This window comes from Oryza sativa, chromosome 1 (genome assembly GCF_034140825.1).
Source record: "Oryza sativa Japonica Group chromosome 1, ASM3414082v1".
NCBI classification, from domain to species: Eukaryota; Viridiplantae; Streptophyta; class Magnoliopsida; order Poales; family Poaceae; genus Oryza; species Oryza sativa.
The window spans coordinates 11,181,088-11,205,750 of NC_089035.1; the positions used below are offsets into that span (position 1 = coordinate 11,181,088).

At 41.4% G+C, this 24,663-nt stretch overlaps 2 protein-coding genes across 2 annotated transcripts; one reads left to right on the forward strand and one right to left on the reverse strand.

The window, feature by feature from the left end:
• Positions 1-342: 342 nt before the first annotated feature.
• LOC9269128 (uncharacterized) lies at positions 343-1,682 on the reverse strand. Its single transcript, XM_015787850.3, has one exon. It carries the CDS (start codon positions 1,208-1,210, stop codon positions 518-520), a length of 693 nt encoding a protein of 230 aa, XP_015643336.1. The 5' UTR covers positions 1,211-1,682; the 3' UTR covers positions 343-517.
• Positions 1,683-12,236: 10,554 nt separating this feature from the next.
• On the forward strand, positions 12,237-19,645 carry LOC4325788 (homeobox protein knotted-1-like 1). The gene is made up of 5 exons (NM_001401492.1): positions 12,237-12,632; positions 12,791-12,910; positions 13,097-13,247; positions 18,535-18,785; positions 19,041-19,645. The coding sequence occupies exons 1-5, from the start codon at positions 12,438-12,440 to the stop codon at positions 19,227-19,229; spliced, it is 906 nt and encodes a 301-aa protein (NP_001388421.1). The 5' UTR covers positions 12,237-12,437; the 3' UTR covers positions 19,230-19,645.
• The last annotated feature ends 5,018 nt before the right edge of the window (positions 19,646-24,663 follow it).

The window sequence follows — 24,663 nt, forward strand, 5'->3', positions numbered from 1 at the left end:
TTGATATACCTCCAGCCTCTAGTCCTATCTCTCTTGAATCTGAAGTCTCTAAGAGCAAGTTTAATAGCAGAGTTCACTGCTTACTATAAGTTAATATTGGAGCTAACTTGTATAATAGGTTAGCTATAAGGTCAACTTTATTTTTTCTATTCTCTCTCTCACTCTATAAATTTAATGCAAATTTTTTGGAGCTTATGTGAAGCTAGCTCTTGCATGAGAGCCAACACTACCCACTTTTTTTATTTCTCTCTTCCACATAAGCATATATAGCTTGCTTATAGCCCATTACTATTCTTGCTCTAAGAGTATTTCCAACAGAATGGCAAAATTCGACTCTCCAAATACCCATATAACCAGCTCTCCAATTAATTTAGCAAGCCAAACTCGTTATTCATTCCAACAACCTCTCTATCTGTACTCTTCTTCATTATAAGTCTATGACAGTGGACCCACTTGTCAGTCTCTCACTCATTTCTTCCTTTCTCCTTCCTCCCAATCACTTCTCCATGGCTTATCATCAATCCCAAATCAAATCCTTTGCAACAGCGAAGAGGAGGAGCTGCTTGGTGTTGGCTGCTGGAGCGGCGGCGCCGGCTGGGTGGTGCGGCTCGCCGCACTCATCGTCGTCGTCGCCGTCGGTGGAGGTCGACGCCACGGCGACCGGGGCCGCTAGCGTCGTGGTGGAGGTGGAGGACGGCACGCGGCGAAGCGCCGGGGCCGGCGCGTCTGTCGTTGTTTCGACGGCGGCTGCTGCCGCGTCGGAGTTGCACAGGAGCTGGTCGGCGACGGTCAGCGGCGTGCTGCCAACAAACTTGTTGATGACGAGCGTCGAGCGGTGCATCTTGGCCGTGTTGGGCGTCTGCGGCTGCGTGCTCACCTTGGCCGCGTGGGCATCTGCGGATCTGCTCCTCGCCGGAAAGGAAGAAGACGCCGGCGGATGTGGCCGGGAGCGGAGGCGGCAGTGCTGGATGTAGTGGTGACGCTTCCGCCGGGGGAGCCAGCTCGATCCTGAGCAGCGCGGCCGGCGAGCAGGAGGCCGCGGGTGACGCTCCTCGTCGTGCTGCCCCACCGCCGCATCCTCCTTCACGCTCTCAACTGTGACGCAGGTAGCGCGGGGAGAGATAAGCCTCTTCGGCGTGGGGCCCACCAATGGAGAGGCAACTTGGGCTGGCCAAGTTTGGCCATTGAGGAGATGAATTTGGCTAGTCATTTGGCTTAGCCATTCTAGTAGAGAGATTGTTGGAGTGGATTTTTTTACTAAAATAGCTAAAATTTAGTTTGGAGAGTCTCTTGGGAATGCTCTAAATGATTTCAGCTTCACCCAAACCTAGAGTGGAGCTGGCTAAAATGCTCTTTAAAAAGATATTCCCTCCGTCCTATTTTGCAACCATTAGTTTACGTGCCTAACTTTAATCGTCTGTCTTATTTAATTTTTTTTTATAATTAGTATTTTTATTGTTATAAGATGATAAAATATGAATAGTATTTTATACGTGACTTATGTTTTTAAATTTTTTCAAAAAAAATTTAAATAAGACGGACGATCAAAATTGGGCACGAAAAGTCATGGCTACACTTAAAATGGGACAGAGGGAGCAAGCTAGAGAAGTAGAACTATAGTTAGTCAGCTCCACGGCTGCACTCCAGACCCAATTTCTAAAGTTAAATTTAAGAGTTAGCACTACCAAGTGGCCACTGGGTATATCGGTGTTCGAACTTTGTCACTTCTGCCACCATTTTCTCAAGCTTGGCATTATAAAATCAAGCAAATTATGTTGGTGCTTCATAAATTTGTTAGTAGTTGATGTAATTTAGTGTATACACTTTCTAAAATGCATGGATGCCAGGATTGAAATTTGTCAGATTATTGGTGTGGATAATTAACCTCTATGGCTGAAATATAATCTACTCCCTCCATCGTAAATTGATCATTATATATATTATATATGTTTATACACCAATACTAAGTATAATTTAAATTGCATCAATCAAGACACCTTGCACAAATTCTACCACAATACGCGCATCGATTAAAACGCCATGCCAATTACACCCTAGCATACACACATTCTCCCATGCTACATTAATTGTATTCTGATAAAATTCATGTTCATGCAATTATATGATGATCAATTTAAAAAATTTTAAATTCCATCATATGATAATCAATTTGTAAAGGAGGAATTACTATTTCCCGTATTTCATAATACAGGCCTGCAAGGCGCAAATGTATACATGCAATTAATAAGCACCTTTCTCTTCTTTTAATTCATTTTTTAAATATTACATCTAAAGATATCTAGTCCAATTGAATGCATGGATTGTACTCTCTCCTTCCCAAAATGATCATCATATATGTTTATGCACCAAGACTAAAGATAATTTAAATCACATCAAGCAAGACACCATGCACACATTCCCTCACAATATATGCATCGATCAAAACACCATGCCAATTACATCTTAGCATGCACTCATTTTCCCATACTGTATTAATTGTATTCTGTTAAAATCCATGTCCATATGGTTATATGACGATCAATTTGAGAAATTTTGAATTACATTACATGATGATCAATTTGGGAAGGAGGGAGTATTTATTTAAGTGGTCCAAACAATAATAATTATTTTTTTGGTGTTTGCTTTAGTGATGGTTGTATAAGATGAGGAATATAACCGGTATACACATGATCTTTTTTTATCTAAGCAGGGATCAAACATATGTTAAACATGAAGAATTCATTATTCATGTCAGGTCCATACACTATAAACAAGTCCTAAGGTGGGTTTGAATTGCCAATTCGGACTAGCTAATTTGCATCATGAAAATCAAGACAGACCATTAAGTGAATGATTAATAAGTATTAATTATTTTGAACTTAAAAAAATAATTTAGGAAATGCACGGTGTAGTAATTTAGGAAACGTGCTCTCTGAAAAGATGAAGTTGCTCAGCCAAGTTGCTGAATCAAACTCTTCGGCTCTTCCCTGTTTTTCTTTCCTATACTGAAGGTCTGAAGATCGATCCCAAAGTTGTGCTTTTGCTGCTGACTATTTTGAATTTTGGATCCAACCCAGGGAAGCCGTTTGTGGTCCAGCCGACCGGCCGTTTGTGGTCCTGCTGCTTCACCATCGACTCTTTGATCCTCATCATAACATTCAGATAATTCAGATTCAGGTCTCCGAGTTCGTAACTACTTTTCTGTCAATCTGCCTACTACACTCAACACTGGGTCCCAACACAGGACATAGATGAGGTGCCCATACTTAAGGTCATGTTCCAAAGAGCTAATTGACCTCAAGTAATCCTCGTTTTTTACTAGCAGGTTTTTCAATTTGTTAAATGATACGTGCGAAAACTTTTTATATAGAAAGTGATTTAACAACCAAATAAATTAATTTTTCAAAGTTTTAATAATTAATACTCAATTAATCATATGTTAATTATGTTTTTTTATTTTACGTGCAGCTAATTGGATGCACATCCTATGCATAATTGCTGATGCAGTAGTAATAGCTGATATGTGGGCTCGGACCCATACGTTAGTGTCTGCTACTGTACCAGTAGTACTGCAGACAATCCCCACTGCAGCTAATTAGCCAAAATTATTATCATTTAATCACTCTTTAGCTGAGGTGTTTAATGATACCTCTTTGTTTGCGAGGCGCACGTGTATAGAAGAACTCGGCACGGGCGAGAATGCAGCAGAGCGGCAGCAGGAACAAGTACGGCTTCCTTCCATGCATAGGTGGTGGTACAAGAGTACACTGTATACTCCTGACTCTGTCTGGTGGTCTCGCCTTTCTCTGTTTCTCACTGTGTTCTTGTTTGTCCTGTATCTATGGCCATGCCGGCAGTTAAAAATTTCTTTCATCACCAAAGAATGTTGTGATAGGATAAGTGAACAAAAATTCATTTTACTATACAATTATTGTCTAAAATATGTGACGAGGATATCACTTCATCGGATACGCACATAACTTCACACGTTACAACGATAATTCCAAGTCCAAGTCCAGTTCGGCCTCCGGAGTCAGCATTGACTTCAAACGGACCTAGCGTATTTGTGCCAACTCCGATTTGGATGATCTTGGACTTCATGGAAAGCGTATCTCACTATCTTTCAAACGCATTTGGTCTCATGTCCAAATTCATCTCGAGTCAACGGGAATCGCCAAAACAAGACAGTGTTGTTGCTAAAACCGAACTTGGGTCTTGGGCCTTGTAATAGACTAGGCCCATCTCGGAAGTGTCTCCCTCCACCTCTACGAATTAGCACTTAACCCTAGCTTTATTTTCCTCTATAAATAGCTTTGTACATCCTCAAAAACATTTGGGTTTTGTTTAGTTGAATTTTGCCAAGTGCCATTCACCTTGTCTCTAGTCCTCGCTTGATTAGTCGGCGACTATTGATTTAGAGCCCCCAATAGTTGGTGTGTTGATTTGCCGGATCGATTAGATCTACCACTTCAATCGCAACTATTTCTTTGTGCTTAATCACCTATTCGCAATATTTAGATTGCATCTTATTTTGTTCTTGCAGTGTTCTCTCGTTTGCATTGCAGGGATCATCAACTGCGCGTCACGGTTGGTACGACATCGTTTGTGGTGTAGCGATTGCACGGCATCCTGGACTTGTTCTGGTTGGTAGCCACGTCGTAAACGTCACACTCGATCAAAGCGAGAGTTATTCCCTCACTAGAAGATTGGGCCACGAGAGAGAGCGTCATCAATATGCTCCAGTATTCAGCATATAATTATGAAAAAAGTCTGAATTACCCCCCTGACTATCACGACAGTATGTATTACCAACTTAAACCACAAAATCGGACATCCTTCACTCTCAACTTTTCATATCGGATAAATTACCCCCTAACTCACTTTGAAAAGGTTTTAGTCATACGTGGTGCACATGTGGCAGTCCAATTAGCATAAAAACAATTTAGAAAGTGATACGGCCCACATGTCATCCTCTTGTTCCTACTCCTTCATTTTCCCTTCCCCTTCAGCATATTATCTAACAGCTCATGGGCAATTCACCCTTGTGGCCCTCACGGCGACTGTCGTCAGTGAGGAGTGTGTGACGGTGCCGATGACGTGTATCGAGGAAGAGGCGTGTGGCAGAGGCGGCAACCATCAAAGAGGAGCGTATGGTGGCGACGGAAGCGAAATCACGAAGAGATGAACTCGGAGGCAGCTGCACTGGTGACGACGATGTGGCTCCACCTTGGCCGGCAGGGCATCAGTTTGGGCATCAGATTGGCTCACGCGCCATGACTCCATTTCTTCACCATCTGCCTTGCTCCGTGGAGTTCATGCGTTGCCGCCTCAACCTCAGTGTGCGATGGAGACATCGACGGTGCCCGAGCACTCATCACAGCACCCGTCTTCGCCGCTATTGCAACCGCCTAGTCACCATGTGCATGAGCTTCCTCTTCGCCTCGTCACCGTCAGCAATCAACAAAAGTTTCTATTTTGAAAATACTACTGATAATGGATAATATACTCCAGGACGATATTCATGTCATGTCTTCATTTCCTGTGTACTCGTACGCAGGATGAGCATGAGCTTGGTGAGGTTGGTTCCAACGACGCACGAAATTGCCAACGATCTTGTGCCCCGCCAAACCACGATCCCAAAGGTCTTTGATCTTCGCAATTAAAAGTCTTAAGGATTCGATCATCGGAGGACTAAAAAACCCAGGGCTTTTATCAGACTGGTTTGCTATCGGCTGGGTAGGGAAAGACAAGGGGAGATGAGTCTTTGTGTGGAGATAAAACCATTTATTCCTCCAATCCTTTCTGGAGGTGAGGCAGTTAAAAGGGATGCTCTAGTCCCTCATCCCAGCTCTAAGGTGAAGACCACAACATCCAGTAATCCTTGACTGCTCCATGAATCTAACCTTGTAAAAATATCTAAACAGATCCAAAAACGGCTGCACTCCTAAGTACGCCTCACGAAGGTGGGTGAAGATGCCGAGGAAAGCAATCGAGTTTGGATTCAAGTGAAGGAGGTGAAGGTCATAGAAGTCGAGGAGGAGAGTGAGAAATTCCGAGGGAGGAGGCAAGAATCCACATGGACGAAAGAAGAAAGGATCATGATTTTTTTTTTTGAGAGTAGGATCACTATTGGTACCTCCTTCTGTGTGTCCCATCGATCATGAACTTGGAAGTGCCCCGTCACACTAGAACTTGTCTATGGCTGCCTTGTTGTCGTTGGACTCTGGGAGATCCATCGCAAATTTGGTGGTGAAGGGGAAACTTTGGCTAGGGTTTTTCTATGCACCGCGGTGCATAGACTCTTTGATCTCACCTAGCCACTTTTTTCCGATGTTGTTACATATTCTCTCGCTCTCTTACGTTGTTGCACCCAGATGTGATGGAATTATGATTTTTTTTAGTTCTTAGTGATGTTATTTTTATGAATTTCTGTAGATCTATATAAAATGTAGACTTGTAAGAGTGTTTGTGAAAAAGATGTGGGGTCAGTCATTCTTAGTGTTTTTATGAATCTCCTATGTGTCACACTACTCCATTTATCATATTATCAATTATCCCCTGTTGCAGCTATGGCCAAGTAATTATAGCTTGATTAGGGAATATATGAACTTTATCTTTACACTACCGCCTTACTTGCAAAAATATAAATATGTTACCCTTGGAATACTCTTGGGTAAAATGTTACGGCAGTATTTGTGCGCTTGCTAATTTATCCGTGACTTTAAGAAATACCAACACTGTCCTATGTTACTTGAGCAACTCTGAGCACACCAAGGCACCTCAGAGCCCCTCTACGATCCTGGATCATGGTTCCCCAAAACTGTTGGAGCTCACCCCTCGGACATCTATTGCCAATTATTAATCAAGAGTTCAAAATTTGTTATCGAGTTCCATGCAAACACTACTACAAAAACTTGTCCAGGTGCTGGTTGGAACCCCACATAGGTGTCAGATTTCCCAATCAACACCTGGCAAGCGACACATATGAGAGAAATCAAATGTTATAGAAGGCGGCTCGATGCGTCGGTTCGAATCGAGTTGATGCATAAAGCAGCTCCTAATCACTCATGAGATCCTCATCCAAGAACACAATTGTAGAATCAAGAACAAAACAAACATCCATGAACAAAATCAACAAGAAGCCACCGCCGCCATCGCCACCCATGGGAGAAGCCGCCGCAGGATCTGCCAACGAGAACCTCCGTCGGATCCTGTGTCCCCCAGGCCATGGTTGAACACCTACCAACCCAGCCACATCCACCTCTCCGCTGCCTCCCCTCCAAAACCGACCGCAAGGTCGCCCTCCGTCGCCGATCTAACGCGTGATACCGGCTTCGATCGATGAGAAAGTAGAGGAGAATAAGGGGATGGGAAGGACGGGAGAGAGAGAGAGAGAGTGAGATAGATAGAGAGAGAGAGATAGATAGATAGATAGATAGATAGAGAGAGAGAGGAGGAGGAGGAGGAGGAGGAGGAGGATGGGGAAGGGAAGGATGGGAGATTCCGATCCGATGCTCTATCCCAGTGGCGATCGACAGTAATCTCGCGGTGGGTGTGGACGGAGGAAGAGAGGAGGATGGGGAAGCGAAGGGTGGAAAGAGAGAGAAGGAGGAGGAGGAGGAGGAGAGGAGAAGGTCGAGTACTAGTACTCATCGTGGGTGTGGTGCTAAAAGTATCTCCGTCACATCTACTGGTTCGGCTCGACTCGGTTTACTGGTGCTGGTCTTTTAATTAACTAGCACCTATATTATATTAAAGGTATCATTTTTTTAAAAGGACACCTATAGTATATGCCTGCTTTTCTTTTCTCTAGAACCAGCATGTATAATTGCTCAGAGCTGTCGTTTCTACATCTTTTCAGCCCACAAAGGTGGAAAAAGGTCTATATGTGTCGGTTTTAGTATTTTCAGTACCTATAATGCCATCCCTTTTGTGCATCTTTTAATTAGTGAAAAGTGATATTATAAAAGGTAACACATTTTAAGGGCCCCTTTGAATCACAGGAATGAAAAAAAAACATAAAACATAGGATTTTGACAAGAATGCAAGCATAAATCAGAGGATAGCAAAACATATAAAATACATAGGAATGACCGTTTGATTGGCCGCAAGAAAAACACAGGAATATGAGGAGAGATAAAGACTCAAAGGATTCTTTCCATGAGGTTCTATCTCATGTTAAATTTCCTCCAAAACTTGCATGGGAAGAGGCATTACATAGGAATTTCAAAGGATTTTAAAGGTTTCTTTTCTTTGATTCAAAGGGCCATATAAGAAAAATTCCTATAGGATGAAATTCTCTAAAATTTCTATGAATTTCCTTTGAATGAAAGGGGTGGGCCTGAGGGGAGAAAGCTCATACATTCAAAGAGAGTACATAGTGTGTGCAATATTTTATTAAATCAAAATAACCGTAGTGAATCAAGATGAAGCTAGTATATATTATTGTTTTTAAAGAACTTTTGCCTTGTCTACTTTTTTTCTTTCGTCAATGCAGTTTTGGCCTACATATGCTAGGCACTTCTGCTTTTCATTTTTCTTGACACAAACTAAACATGAACTTGAAATTTGTATGCTATATATTTCTTATTTAGAGTTTTAGTGCACTTATTTTTTTTACATTGTTTTTTCTTTTTTGGTATTCTACTTCATCTTCTGTATGCTTAAGTGGATATTCCGATGCTGATTTTGGTGGTTGTAGAATTGATAGGAAAAGTACTAGTGGAACATGCCATTTTCTGGGTACATCATTGATTGCATGGTCTTCTAGGAAACAATCTGGTGTTGCTCAATCAACTGCTGAATCTGAATATGTTGCTGCTGCTAGTTGTTGTTCACAGATTCTTTGGCTTTTATCTACTTTGAAAGATTATGGTCTTACTTTTGAGAAAGTACCTCTCTTTTGTGATAATACTAGTGCTATTAACATTGCTAAGAATCATGTTCAACACTCATGCACAAAGCACATTGATATTCGATTTCACTTTTTGAGGGATCATGTTGAGAAGGGAGATGTTGAATTGCAGTTTTTGGACACCAAGTTGCAAATTGCTGATATTTTCACTAAACCTTTGGATTCTAATCGCTTTGCTTTTCTTCGTGGTGAATTGGGCATAATTCATCCTTTTGGCATGGTTTGAGGGGGAGTTTGTACCTCATGGTTTTATCAAGCAATAATATGACAATGAAAAAATTGAGAAAAGAGAGCTTTGTTTATACATATGGTATTTTCTTGTGCATGCTAGCAATACTTTGAAAGTTTATTTGTCTCTAGCATAGCTTATATGTATTCTAGTCTTTTCATGAGATTTAGATTTTACTTTTAAGGGAGATGATGCATGACATTTAAATTCTACTTGAATTAAGAAAATATGCAATGTTGATGTTAGCATATGGTTTGATGTATAAATGCTCTATATATATGCTTTATTGACTTGTTATTCCTCAAATAGTTTTAATTGCTCATTGTGAAAAAGAGAATAAGAAATATGAAAAAAATGAATACCCAATCCTTGGAAACAGTCTTGACGACAAGGACGTATTCGATGTGAGCAAAATAATTGGTGCCGAATCCCTGGAAACAGTCTTGACGACAGGGACGTACCCGGAATAAAAGAGAAAAATATGAGCAAAAAGGCTCTAGAAAGAAAAGGTTAAAAAATTCTATTGGTTATTTTGTGCTAAAGGTTATTTGAGAAAGAATGATAAATGCAATAGGTATATGTGTTTAGTGTTTATTCTTCAACCTATGTGCTTGTTAAGATGTTGCATTATAAATAGTATGAAATCATGAATTTCGATTGTTGATTCAAGCTTAATTGTAAAATCTTTGGTTCATGGTTATACTTTAATGCATGCTTGTGATGTTATAGATGGGTTTATCTTCTTTTTATTGCAACACATGACATGATATGCTATATGTATGCTAAGCTCTTGAACGTTAATAAACATAATTCCTATGCTTGATGAAATCATTGTCAAAAGGGGGAAAAGAGATGAGTTTTGAGAAGCAAGGTTCTTTCTTTTAAAAAGGGGGAGAAATTTTCTTTTGGATTTTTGAGCACGATGTGTACGTTTGTACGAAGTGTGCTTTTTACCACTTTTGTTTTTATTTTTCCAAACACCAAAACATTTTTATGAGTTTGCCAATGTGTTCATCAAGGGGGAGATTGTAAAATCAAAGGTGTTTTTGATTATTATTCTGTGATGAACAATTAGGCATTGGAGATTATTGGTTTTGTTATTTGGAATTTATTCATGAAGTGGTTTTGGAGATGATTGGATTTACAGGTGAATCGCGGGTTCATTATTTCATGTGACCGGTCAGACCGGGCTGTGTATGCTGGTCAGACCGGTGGTGATCGAGCGGTTAGACTGGCCAGCCCAGCCCATGGTCTGACCGGCCGACGCTGTGTCGGTTTCGGTTTCGGGTTGTTTGTTTGGATATCCGTGATTATTTCATGATTATGACTTCTAGATGGATACTGTACGTATGTAATACTGTTGTTTGCTACTAATGAGTCAAGTTGGAGATAGCTTCGGAACACGGTCTGACCGGCCGACGCTGTCTCGGAATATGGTTTCTTTGTTTATTTCATGTGTAGGTGACTCGATGCCTCGGGAGAGTATTTGCGGTGATGGACTGAGAGTCGGCTTGGGGATAAGACGACGTCCGTGGTGGTCAGAGATCATGCGGGATACTTAGGCTAGAGTTGATGCACGTGGTTGATGGAGATTCCATATGGCATACGATGGAGGTATTGTGTGCGTATGGGATGCGGAGTCGAATTTGGAAGGAGTCCAAATTTGGTATGATTGGTTATATAAAGTTTGTTTCTTGTACTAGAGAGTTTCCTAAGGTGTTTAGGACTCCTAGTATGAGTTTGGTTCGTGGCTTTAGGCTGCCTACCTCGGGTATAAATAGAGGGGGAGCGTGAGGCTTCCCGGTATTGCTTTAGAAAGCAATTGATTTGAGTTTTGAGTCAGGGTTTCGAGTTTAGTCGAAATTTTTGTAAGGAGTGCTGTTGGTGCACTTTGTAAACACAGAGAGAATTAATAAAGTCGTCATCTACTTTAAGAGTTCTTCGATTTGTGTTTCACCGGGTTTCGGCGGTCTAACCGGCAACTCACCAGCGGTCAGACCGGCGGCAAGCGGCGGTCAGACCGGCGGGAGCACGGCGGTCAGACCGGCGGCGGCGACAGGCGACTTCGGCGGTCAGACCGGAGATTCAACATCGGTCAGACCGGCGGCATCCACTCGGTCAGACCGACAGATCAATCTCGGTCAGACCACAATCCGTCGAATTCGAGGGTAACTTTTATTTCCTCTAAAAGTTTTCGGTTTTTGGGTATACCAACCATTCACCCCCCTCTGGTTGGCTTAGTTATTGTGATTCGATCCTACATTTACCACATTTTTTTTTTTTACAAAAGCACTCTGCATGCTTTCACCAGATGGTCCTTTTCATTGATAAATGTAATGTGCTCACTATCCTGTACTTGTGGTGACGACACTGATTTTTTTTAAAACAAGGTGGACCATGCTATTTTCAACAAAACCCCAAGTATTGAATCCATTTTGGTAGTGTGCAACATGCAATTTCCTCTTCGTGTACTAACTTCTTGAGGTGTACTCCAAACCAATAATTCCCTTAAAATAGAATTATGTAGCCTATTGCTATTTAAGGCAAATTTATAGTTAGTCATGTGATAGATCACATCTCCAATATTTTAGTACCCGATAACTTTATGGTTAGAAAACTAATTATATTATCTTATAAGTAAAAAAAATATGTTGGAAGGATAACACATGGGAGAAAACCATATTAAATTCAGGGGATGATCAACTCCATCCTTCTAGATCTGCATACCTCCAAACACCACCAGCTACCTTCAGAGAGAAAAAATAAATAAAAATCACCAGCTCACACACACAATAGTCCAACCATGCAAATTAATAAACCCATAAGACAATAATTTAACAATGCTCCCAAACTCTCTCCCAAGAAAAATATATACCAGTCAATTACCTCAGCCCCTAGCCCCCTAACCCCAATCTTTCTTTAATTTCTTCTTCTTTTCCACATATAATAATAATATAATATACTCTAGTCTCTACCTGCTCTTTCCCAATCACACTCTCTCTCTTTCCCCTGCAGATATCACAAGCTGAAGCTGCTGCACCTGCACACGCCTTCTCTAGTTCTCTCCAGCTTACAGCTAGCTGCAGTGCAAGCAGCTGCTGAATTCCCCCATGAGCCTCTGCCTCCCTGCCTGCCCCCGTATGTAGCAAGAACAAGAACACCAGCGAGTAACACAGGCTCGCTACAGTGGTACTAGATTACCGCTTGTGCGGGCATAGTGATCGTCTATAGTTGTGAATTGCGATGCAGCAGCATAGGTGGTGAGCTGCTGCGGCTGCTGCTGCTGGTACGTAGATGGAGGATCTGTACAGCATCCACCCGGGGATCTCGCGGGTCGGCGGCGCGGCGAGCGAGGCGTCCGGCGTGGGCGTCGTCGTCGGCGGCGGCGGCGGGTCGTCGTCGTCGGATCTGACGGAGCTCATGAAGGCTCAGATCGCCGGTCACCCGCGCTACCCGACCCTCCTCTCCGCCTACATCGAGTGTCGCAAGGTATGGCTAAGCTAGTTTATGCTCTTCCTACGTGAGATCGATCTTGGTGGTTGTACCTTGTGAATGCCAAGAATTGGGCAAAAGAAGAAGAATACTTGTTAATTTGTGACACTGTATATATGCGTCTAATTCATGGTTGTGTTTCTTGGTGGTTTGAGGTGGGAGCGCCTCCGGAGGTGGCGTCGCTGCTGAAGGAGATCGGCCGGGAGAGGCGCGCCGGCGGCGGCGGCGGCGGCGCCGGGCAGATCGGCGTCGACCCCGAGCTCGACGAGTTCATGGTTCGAACCCTTTGACACACCCTGTCGCAGCGATGTGATGACAATTAAATTCGCCGTGTGATTTCTGTGGTGACCGGCGACGACTAGACTAGATTTCTCTCCTCACCCAGCCCAATCCGTTGCTTGATTGATTATTATTATTACATGTGCACATGCGCGCGTGTGTGTTGTTTGTTAATCACACAGGAGGCGTACTGCCGGGTGCTGGTGCGCTACAAGGAGGAGCTGTCCCGGCCGTTCGACGAGGCGGCGTCTTTCCTCAGCAGCATCCAGACGCAGCTCAGCAACCTCTGCAGCGGCGCCACCTCGCCGCCGGCCACCACCGCCACGCACTCCGGTAACCAACATATTCACTACATTTGCATGCATACATGGCAGTAGTAGTACTGCGCTTCTTGTTTTCTTTTCTTTTTTTTTTTTTGGGTATACATCGCATTGTGTGTGTATGCTAGTAGTAGCTTTGTTGCTGTTGGGAGAATGGAGAGAAACCGTGTGCGTGTAACAATGGTGTTCTTGTGAGAGGTCAAATCGTGTCCATGCAAATGGGGAGCAGGAGTGTCAGAGGGAGAGGGAAGGGTGGAGTAAAACCATTGGGAAGTTGCTTGTGTAGGGTTTTGTCCAAGGTTTGTAGGCTTCTTTCTCTCCTTTTTTTTTCTCTCTGCAATTCTACATACACATAGCCATATCTCATCAACTCCGGGTAGTTCTAAATTTTTTCTTCAAACTTCTAACTTTTTCATCACATTAAAACTTTCCTACACATATAAACTTCTAACTTTTCCATCACATCATTCCAATTTCAAACTTTGGCGTGAACTAAACACACCCTCCCTTGCCTTGCGTGTGTCTCCTGGCCCAGTTTAGATCCCACTGTCACATCGAACATTTAAAAAGGATTAAATATATGCTAAAAAAATAAATAATTGTATAGATTGGACTAATTTGCGAGATGAATCTTTTAAACCTAATTACTCCATGAATTGACAATGTGATGCTGCAGTAAACATTTGCTAATGATGGATTAATTAGGCTTAATAAATTCATCTCGTGGTTTCGTTTACCAATGGATTTTGTAATTAGTTTTTTTATTAGTGTTCGAACACCCCATGCGACACCCTATATAATACCCGATGTCACACGCGCTTATCTAAACACCCAAGTGTTTGTGTGGCTAGCTATAGCCTTTCGTAGCTAGTAGGCTGGTTGATGGAACCTGAGCTTGCTTTGACAAAAGTGAGAATCTTTGCTCTTGCCTGCAAGCTATGGCTATGGTAGCCACCTGCGGTTACAACCAGCGGTTGTGTACTGAGCAGTGAGTGAAAAAAAAAACTGTAAAACTAAGTTTTTTTATTAGGGTCCGTGGTTAGGAGATCTCTTGCCGGATTCGGTTGCTGTACTTTGACAAGACGTATCAATATCTCACTACGGTAGTGGTAATTTCTGGTGGTGAGTTTTGTTTTCTCTACATTTTTTTTGTTGTGTAAAAATATTGTTGCAGTAGTAGTAGTAGTAGTACAAACTTGTTTTCTTTTCTTCTCAACACGTTGGAGGTGTGGGATTGGATCGCTTGTCTTTTTACGGATGCTAATTGAAAGCATAATATAGTAGTTTTCACAAATCTTTGGCTATAGGAAATGTAGTGCTTATGTTTGCTAGCCATCCAGATTCACTATTTTATGGAGATAACTGTGGTTATTCCTGTCATATCGGATGATTTGAAGAGATGAACACTGATGGGACGTTTTGAGGGGGTATGGTAGCTAGGCATGTAGGAGTAGAAATTTATGTTACCAACAGATTAGTAGTGATATCGTACAATGCCTTAGGCTGTGTTTAGTTTCACACCAAAATTGAAAGTTTGAAGAAATTGGAACGATGTGACGGAAAAGTTGGAAGTTTGTGTGTGTAGGAAAGTTCGATGTGACGGAAAAGTTGGAAGTTTGAAGAAAAAAGTTGGAATCTAAACAGGGCCTTAGTATTAAAGGATATATTTAATTAAGGGGTTATTTTCTAAAGTAACGATAGACCTATCTCTTCCTTGATGTTGAAAACTTTTTCTGCAAATTGCAAAATAAGATTTTATTGGATTGTGAAAGATGAATTATTTACCCATGAAGTTGTTTTTTATCACTACTACTGATTGAGCACTACTGAATTGCAAATTGTCAACCTTGCTAAGGTAAATCTTTTTAATAAGACCTGATAGTAACAATAGAGCAATATAGCGATCAGTGTTAAAATAAAAAAGTTATAGTAGGAATATTGGATTTTTATAATTGATATCTGAATGCTTCATATTAATTCACTTGTTGTTCTAGATTGTTTAGCATAAATCAAGGTTTGGGAAGAGAAGACTATAATGTCTCTTATTTGAATGAAAGTAGGAGGATGGCGAGGATAGGATGGGTAGAAATTTGAATTGGATGTGATTGATGGGACAACTTGTACTCTTAAGTGACAACTAGTGTGGGATAAATTTTAAACTATAAAGAGAACTATTTTGGGACGGGGAAAGTATTATATAAGAAGACAATAATTCCATATTTTGATTTGACAAGATTGTGCAGTTCTCTGTTTTTCTATTTTTTTTAAAAAAAATTGTTGAACTGAGTATACAGAGATTCCAAAAGGCAAGTGAAATTAAAGATCAATATGCCGATAGTTTGCCTGTTATTCTGGATTATTCTAGCATATGCAAACTGGATTTCTGGATTTTTGGAAGAATTCCTTATAATTCCAGCCGCATTTTTAAGTAGTTTGGAGTTTTGCACAGTAATTAATATGGTAGATAGCATAATTTCCTGTATGCCTTTCATATATTCATACAGAAAAGATGATTGTTATATTTAGCAGAGTAATAGTGTTTATGTAGCAATATTGCAAAAGCAGTACAGTTGACGAAATAACAGGAAGATGGACTTAGGGTTTACACTTATATACAAACTTTCTTAGGTCCCCCACATGTCGCTGGGCCCTGGCCAGAAGGGGAGCTAGTTCCTAACAGCTAGGCATTCCCACTATGAGAAGAAAAAAATCACAGCTGGGGATGATTGGATATCGAGCCCATTATTACCATTTCTATCCATGGATATCTCATTTTCTGAGTTTCATCTTTGAAGTGAGCTTAGTGAGACTACAATGATCTTTTGGCACAAGTGGCGGGCCCAATCTAAAATTTTAGATATGGCACAGTAAAATATATGAGTAAAATTTCTTCAATCCCTCCTTACCAAGCCAATTAATCACTTAATTAACATATAATCTAAATTTTGAAGCAGATTAGTAAAGTAAAGTAAAGAACCAAATTTCCCCTTAAGTAGTAAAGCGGCATTGCAGCAAGTTAGCTCCTCATCTTAGCGCTGTTACCACCCTCACCAATCCATGAATGGCTGCTTGGGGTCCTAGGCAGCTCGGATATGAAGGAGTATATAGGCTATCTATGCAGTAGTGTAGCTATGGCAGCTGCCACAGCATGCCACAAGGGAGGGTCTGCCCCTTCACATCCAAAAGTTGTATTATTGCTTATGGACATATATCAGGAATTACCTATTCATTATGCTTTATGTGCCAAACTGCTTCTGAAGGTGTTTCATGTTAGCTTGCAAAAAGTTTTTGTTTGTGTATAATTTATGAACTGATTTTATTCACAAAACGCTAGTGATAATACGGTCCTTGACTTGTGTTATGCGTGGTCGCTCGCTACACACTTTTTCTGCTCTTAATCTATTATATTATCAGCCTTAAAAGGAGACACCACGTTCGCCCTAGAGGCTAGAAATTCTTACATTAATCAGAGAAAAAGAAAAAGATATTAACCGTTACATCATAGTGGGTCCGGATTATAACGGTATAGGTTGATTGATATTGTTGTATACAAAATTCAATTGTATCTATAGAAATAGAAGTTAAGAGTTGTATATGAAATCTAAGCCTATAAAAATAGAATCTAAGAGTTCTATATGAAACCAGACCTTATAGAAAATATAACCTAAGAGTTGTATATGAAATCCAAATAGACTTCTACATATAATGGTACCTGTAGAAACAAAATTTCAGAGTTTACTCTACATGAATTATCTAGCTCCGTGCAAAACTGCCTGGGGGCAATTACTTGATGGTTTCTGTCGTGTCAAGTTGGCAGCATTGATAGTCTGGCAAAGAAGGAAAAAGGCAAAGCCTTAGTTCTGCCAAGAGAATATATATATGTACCTCCAAAGTAGGTCCACCACAAGTGATAGCTCCATGATGTATGTCTGTTGTTTCCAAAAAAAACATGATGTATGTCTGCTGCAGGCAGACCTCACAATATTATATAGGAAGTATGGTTTGGAATAATATAGCTGTGAAGACATTGCAAATGGGAACTTTTCTTGGATGGTAAAAAATGTTAATATTGCGGAGACTTGAATATGAATACAGATTATGTTTGACTGTTGTTGGAGCCTATGTTGGTTTCGTGTGAAACATGTATGGCAATTTTCATCACCTACTTTTTATTGTGAAATTCGGCTTTCACTATTTGAAAAGGTGAACTTTGAATTTATCATTACCTTTTGCCTTACTAGCCGTAATGTCGCATGCTGCCGAAACAAGGAACTGTTTTGAGAATCTAATTGTAATTGGGTTATAGGGATAGAGGCACTTGGTATTTCTTAAAAATGTAAGTTTCAAATGTACATAAGTTGATGGCTTTATAAATATAATGACATGTGAGACAAGGGGAACTCGGATTGCATTTCCTTAAAAGTCATTGTCCTTACTAGTACACTGAAACATTTCTCCAAAAGACTATAGTGAGAAAAGGGTTCTTAATTAACTTATACCATAGGGATTTTGCCTATCTGTTAAATAAACCTTCCATGCATTGTTGACCTCATGAGAACTTCTTGAGTCGATCTATGATTGTTGAGCTAACACAAGATACTAATACTGTATAACAAAAGAAACTCTCTTGATTTGTAATATTACATACACTACACTTTCAGTTTAACAAAAAAGATGGTATTTTATACATCTGCAAATTGATTGTTTAACATGGCTTTGGTTTTGTTTTTGTCCCCATCTTGCTAGTATTGTCCAAAATTTAAAAAATAATTAACTTAGTGTTTTTATTACAGTTCTGCTTCTGTAGAAGTTATGTAGAATTTTCTCCTTTTTTATGTTCTAATACATTTCTTTGGTGAACTAATGGCATGGAAATACTTTGCAATATATATATTACTTGTTTTGAAAGAACATCAATCAAGATGCTCAAATTCATCCCTGCCAGTCTAGAATTTGGCCCTGTTTTTCTTCCTTGGAATCATGTTCTGGGCTTCTGACGATGGGAATTTGGGACTACAAGCATGCTAATTTTTGCTGCTCAATTCTGAAGGATATGGGCATATGGCATTAATTTTCTCTAATATAGCTTGATACTTGTTTTTTTGAATTATTGATATCTCCATCTATGGAATTGATTTCTATATATATTGTGAATTGTAACTTGGTGCGCCCAACACTATTAATTGTGAATCATGACCCATATTTTCTAGTTTTAGTTTTTCCCATTTACTCTGTAAGCATATTTCTCAGGAATGTCATGCAAAATGGTTATCCCTCGCTCATTTATAATTTCATGGCAGATGAAATGGTGGGGTCCTCCGACGAAGACCAGTGCTCGGGGGAGACTGATATGCTAGATATAGGGCAAGAGCAAAGCTCCCGCTTAGCTGACCACGAACTCAAGGAAATGCTTCTGAAGAAGTACAGTGGCTGCCTCAGCCGGCTCCGGTCCGAGTTCCTGAAGAAGCGGAAGAAAGGGAAGCTACCAAAGGACGCACGGTCGGCACTGCTTGAATGGTGGAACACACACTACCGCTGGCCATATCCCACGGTAATATGATCACTGTGTTTCCTTTTCTGTAGAGATGGAAGTGGGCAATCCCGCTACCTATATAAAAACCCGCATTACAGTTCATTTTCTACTTGCTAGTACAAAATTTAGAAGAAAATATCAACTAAAATTGTGATAAGCGGGCAAGAAAAGCCCGCTTGTCTGCCCCACTTGCATCCCTTCTTTTCTGTAACTGAAATTTTGTGGTACATTATGTTAGTATATATTGTCTGACGTTGTGGTGCTGATTGACAGGAAGAAGATAAGCTGAGGCTTGCAGCGAGGACAGGTCTTGACCCAAAGCAGATCAACAATTGGTTCATCAACCAGAGGAAGAGGCACTGGAAGCCATCGGACGGGATGCGGTTCGCGCTCATGGAGGGCGTGGCGGGTGGATCGTCCGGGACGACGCTCTACTTCGACACTGGCACAATTGGACCATGAATTCATTTTTGAGCAATGCCGCCTCTTGAGAAAATTGGCCATTTAGGCAGTAATAGTAGGACATGGTATTTGGTGGTGATTGTGTCTAGCTATGATCAATCTTTCAGCAGGTCAGTGTTATTCAGTTCAGGGTAAAGTAATTGCCTCATTGTTTTGGCAGATCATGTGTATATGGCATCGTACCAAATCAAAATGTATAATCGTTAGGTAATATATATCTTGGGGAGACCTGAAAAGGCTGTTATTAGTAGTTTCATGTAATGGCTCAACTCAAGGGTTGTGAGTAATCTTTGTCCACACTGCGTACCCAGCTGGACTGTTAGATAGGCCGAGGACTTGAAAAAGGTAAGTTTACCTGTACTAAAATGTTTGCCTATTATTTTGTCTATATTTATAAATTCATTTGTTCGGACTTCATTTGTTTAGTGAGCTACTCTCTCTCTCTGATTGTTTTTATAAGGTCTATGCTTTCTTTAATCTTTTTGTGTATAAGCCTTACATGTGAATTTATTGAGTCTATTTTTATCTCCCCATAATTAATACAATGATTATCTTCTTACATTCACAAGAAGCATCTGCATATCACTAAGTATTTCCTATTCTCCAAAGTTATTTCTAAGATATTCAACTATAACCTCTTATCGTCTGCTTGTAGCTTATCCGGTGCAACCAAAATTTATTTTTTAAAGCTCAATTTTAGGGTTTTTTTTTTCATTGTGGTCTCTTCCAGCATTTTAAATGAAAAGTTTGGTCATAAATTAAATTATTTTTATTGCTTTATTTATTTTTCTAAGGTTATCAGCCATAGCTACCCAGGTAGCTTTGTGTCCGGAAGTCTTATGGTGTGAAATGGGGTGTCTATTATTTAGATCTTTCTCGAGGTGAGTATAGCTCATTGACTGATTGACATGATCAAGATATTTTTCCACATCATCGTAGTATCTTATTAATATATTTTAAGGATTTCATTATCTTAAAAAGATATCTTGAGGATTAAACTAGCAAGGCCTTCTTGACCACATGGTTTGGCGCGCAACCGGCGACGAGCCCCTCCACGACGGATCTGAGGCCGGCGTGGTTGACGTACAAATTTGAGGAAATTTTACCAACAGAGATTAGCATATCGCCAGCACGAGACTACGAGAGCAACGATGAATTTAATCGGTGAGTTGAACAGCATGGGAAGAAAATTTTCCCAGCTGCTTGAGCCTCCGCCACCCATGTCTTCAACCATCGACGCCGTGCGCAGAGAGCCGTGGAGCCACCGCACGTCGCTCGGCCGCTGCTGCTGCCGTCGAGCTCGGAACCGTGGAACTTCCGCTCCAGCCACAGGAGAGCTGCAAGTACGCTGGCGTCGCCAGAGAGCTGCTGTTATCAACTTCACCGGAGAAGCGCTGCGCCGCAGGCCGCAGCTCCAACCAGCATCGAGGTCTCCGGGCAGCTGCCGCGCCACAGTCGCCAGAGAGATGGGGATGGGGAAGGAAAGGGGCTGAAACAGAAGATTGGGGTTCGGGGAAGAGGAAATATGGATTTTGACCGATTCTAACCTGTTGACCAAAATATTTGACCGCCACATATATATATATATATATATATATATATATATATATATATATATATATATATATATATATATATATATATATATATATATATATATATATATATATATATATATATATATATATATATATATATATATATATATATATATATATATATATATATATATATATATTATCGACACCATCCGGAATTTCAAACCCTGCTCGAACTCCGGCGGCATGCACTTCTTGAGCTCTACCGACTCGGTGCGAAACCGCTAATTAGTGGTCAGTCGCGCGCCCTCCCTCCCGTGCGGTGCAACCACGTGGCGCGTGCGGAGAGGAGGGCGGTGGGAGAGCACACACGTACCTTCCGGTTTTTTTCTTTTTATGCGGTTCTTTCCTAGTTTTTCCCTTGTATTTTTTCCTTTTTACTTGGTTTTTCTTTGGGTTCTCTTCCGGTTTTTTAATGTACTAGCAAAATACCTATGTGTTGCAATAGGTTAAGAAAGAAAAGTTAGAAAAAAATCATTTTGAACCACTTTGCCATCCAGTTTTTTCTAATGAAAAAGTTTGAATTACCCCTAAATTATTGTGGTTGGCCGAATTATCTCCTTCAACACAAATACCTAAATTATTGTGGTTAGCCGAATTATCTCCCTGAACACAAATACCAGACATTTTGCACCATCAACTATTTAAACCGGACAAATAATCTCTCCTTGCCCCTATTCAATCCGGAGTGATTTTGGTCCTACGCGGCAGTGCAATCAACATATTATTTTTTCTAAAAGATAGGTAGGCCCCACCTATCATACTCTCCCCTTTCCCCTCTCTCTATCTCTTTCTCTCATTTCCCCCTCCCTGCCATAGCTGAAGCTTGCGATGACGGTAGTGGCTGGCCCTACCGGGCCTCCTCCTGGACCTCTTCACAGCAAACACTGTCGCAGTGCTGGTTGCTCGCACAGAAGGAGCCGCGACAGCAACCTACCGTCTCGTTGAGCTATAAGCCGAGGAAGAGAAGCGCGCCAGCGGCTGCCTCCTTGAGTTTGGGATCTGCAGCCTCCTTGCGGCGGAGACCGAGGAGGAGACTAGATTTGCGGCTTTATCGAGAGCGAGATGCCAACATGAGTGCGAGATGCGACAACGGCGATCTGGACGGAGAAGGTGGTGGCGGCTTCTTTGCAGCCATCATCTATGCGTCGTGCTAGGAGACAGCAATGGGCTCATCACCACCTTCATGCACTACTAGGAAAAGCATTATCACAAGCGGCCGAAAAGGGTCTTCGCAGGCGGGGCAGCCGTCCGCCTGTAAGCCAACGACTGTGAAGATCACCGATCTTCGCAGGCGGGGCGGACGTTGGCTAGTCTGGTCCGCCTGCGAAAATAGGAATCGGCCGCCTGCAAAAAAAAACTTCCGCCTGCGAAGGTAGGTAGAAAATATTGAAATTTAATAATAATTTGCCCGTAAACTACTTTTAAATTATTTAATAGAAATTCTTGCAGGTAGATTATTATGTACATATTTTGGAAGATTATCAAGCATTTGGTACTGAGAAATCTATATATATTGCATAACTCAAAAGTGTTGCCAAAATATATATATTACAATATTTTTTTACATTGTCACTTCAAATAACGTCATCTAGTTACATTATGGCATAGCAGTGTTCCACTCCCGAATATCCTTGAATTTATCACTTGCCGCTAGGGCACCCTCTGGGTCAAAGAAATCTCCTTTCACATGACAGCACTTATGGTGGATGAAGTGGCACAGATCACACTGGACATTTGTGATACCTGTATCGTCAAAGCTTGTTCGACATTCTAATCTTGGCAACTGCATGCATTGAAGTTAATCAATATATTAGTATTATAAATATGTGAAGCTGTCTAGTACATAGTATAGAGACTTACATCTTCCGCGTTAGTCCTGTACCGTCCATTAACCCTAAGGAATTCGCACGCATAATACCCGCAAAGGACCGTTCCTCGCGGTTGCTTGTGACATTTCAGGACATATCATAGAAAAAAGTAGTTAAAATTTGCAATTAGTGAATCAATTGGAATACATTAAGTGAGTGGAGTATTACCGGCCAATAGGTACGTACTAGCAGCTTCTCCCGTGTTCGGGTCTATTCTCCACCCTTGAACTTGTAGTATTGGTATGCACTGTATGGATGTCGTACCGTTTCACAGTAAGGAGGATATTTATTTATAATACATTCATATACAAATGCAAGAGTCATAATCACTTGCTACTGTAAGATTGTTAGAAATTCTTTGTATTGCTTGTGACTGTAATCGAGAGGGTACAAGACTACCACGGTTCCGTCTTTAGGGTGGATGAGTAAACAGATATAATGATCGCTACATATTAACAACAGTATAGTTAGTTAGTACCAGCTAAAATAAGACATATGTGTACAAGATAAATGTACCGGACTTGCTTAAAATTATAAGCGGCCATAACGACTCTCTTATTTTGAAAGTGCAAGAAGGCTCGTCCAATGTACTGTGCGACAGTAATCAATTTCTCCTTGTGCAAGCCCTTCTTGTATTCTGCTATCTCTTTTGGATTCTTGCCCTTCAGCTGGTCAGACCCTGGTGCTAGCCTCACCGTATGCTGTGTTTGGCAGATCCGAGTTGGATCCAAGAAGCCGATGGGTTCTTTTTTCTTCTTAGCATCCATGTATTGCATCCTACAGAAGAAGTTTGTTAGTAACAATCACATGGATTTGTATTGTACATATTTTTCATCTAATTAATTAAAACTCATGCTCACATGCACCAAACATCGACGTAGTTGACGTCCATCTTATCCCGCAATATATGGCGTGGAAATCTGAGAAATCTAGCCATACGTAACCTTCTTCGCCGAAGCAATCTGCCGGTGATCGAGCTGTTATATTGCCCAAGCCTTTCTTGCTGGCCTCCATGTAGAAGATATGTAACCTTCTCATCTCCCATGGTCCTTCTTTCAGTGCCCATTCCAGCAAGAATGCTTTCCCATGTTTGTACTTTTCCGGGCAATCATCGGTTGCGAAGTATGTTGGCCCGGCTAGTTCAGCAGCCTTCTGGTGGTCGTCATCTCTAAGCTTGGCACGTTCCTTACCTCCTCTGAAGATGGTTACCATGAACTTCTCCTTGTTCTCATCTTTGGACTTGGAGTCGTGGCTCCTAAGCACTCGTGGCACCTCAGAACTGGTAGTGGCCTTCTCAGGGACCGTGGTCTCTTGCACCTCGGGGTCTTTCGCAGGAGAAGGGTCTTCAAATATTTCTGGCTCTGTACCATCCCATTCCAATCCTAGTACTTCTTCTATTTCTGACCCGACTGATGCCACAAATTGCACCTCTGGTTCTGCCACTGTAATCTCCATGGGCACATCCGGCACTGGAATCTCCATGGCTGCCTCCGGCGGTTGCAATCTCCATGGCTGCCTCCGGCAATGCAATCTCCGGTGGCACTTCCGGCACTGGATTTTCCTTATGCATCTCGGGTTCCTCCGCCTTATTAGTCACCTTCCTCTTAGGAGGTCTCGGAGGTTTTCCCAACCCTGGTTTAGGCACCACAGGTTTTTGAGTGGCGTCGGTGCCCAATCCAAAGGATATGTCATTCTTGTGCCAGAGAATTACAAGATCGACCGCATCCCCAAGTACGGATACACCATCTGCAGTCGGGAAGTCAATGTCGTAGGACTCAAACCCTTCGTGGACCACTTGCGGCTGCACCTTGGCATACGCATCGGGTATGAACTCTTCATTGTATGTTCTCCCAGGGATAGCAATGGCTGTAGCGGCCTCAAGAGTTTTCCCGGAGCGTCCAATCGGAACGTGCAATCTGCAGGGTGTATTCTCCTTGAGGTCATCGAAGGGGTAATCTGGCTCAG

What these genes read in the sequence shown, in the direction of transcription:
- LOC9269128 (XM_015787850.3), bottom strand. Translation starts at nt 1,210, where the DNA reads ATGACTAGCCAAATTCATCTCCTCAATGGCCAAACTTGGCCAGCCCAA.
- LOC4325788 (NM_001401492.1), top strand. Translation starts at nt 12,438, where the DNA reads ATGGAGGATCTGTACAGCATCCACCCGGGGATCTCGCGGGTCGGCGGC. An exon ending in CCTACATCGAGTGTCGCAAG is followed by an intron (nt 12,633 to 12,790) that starts GTATGGCTAAGC and finishes TGGTGGTTTGAG; the next exon opens with GTGGGAGCGCCTCCGGAGGT. An exon ending in CACCACCGCCACGCACTCCG is followed by an intron (nt 13,248 to 18,534) that starts GTAACCAACATA and finishes ATTTCATGGCAG; the next exon opens with ATGAAATGGTGGGGTCCTCC.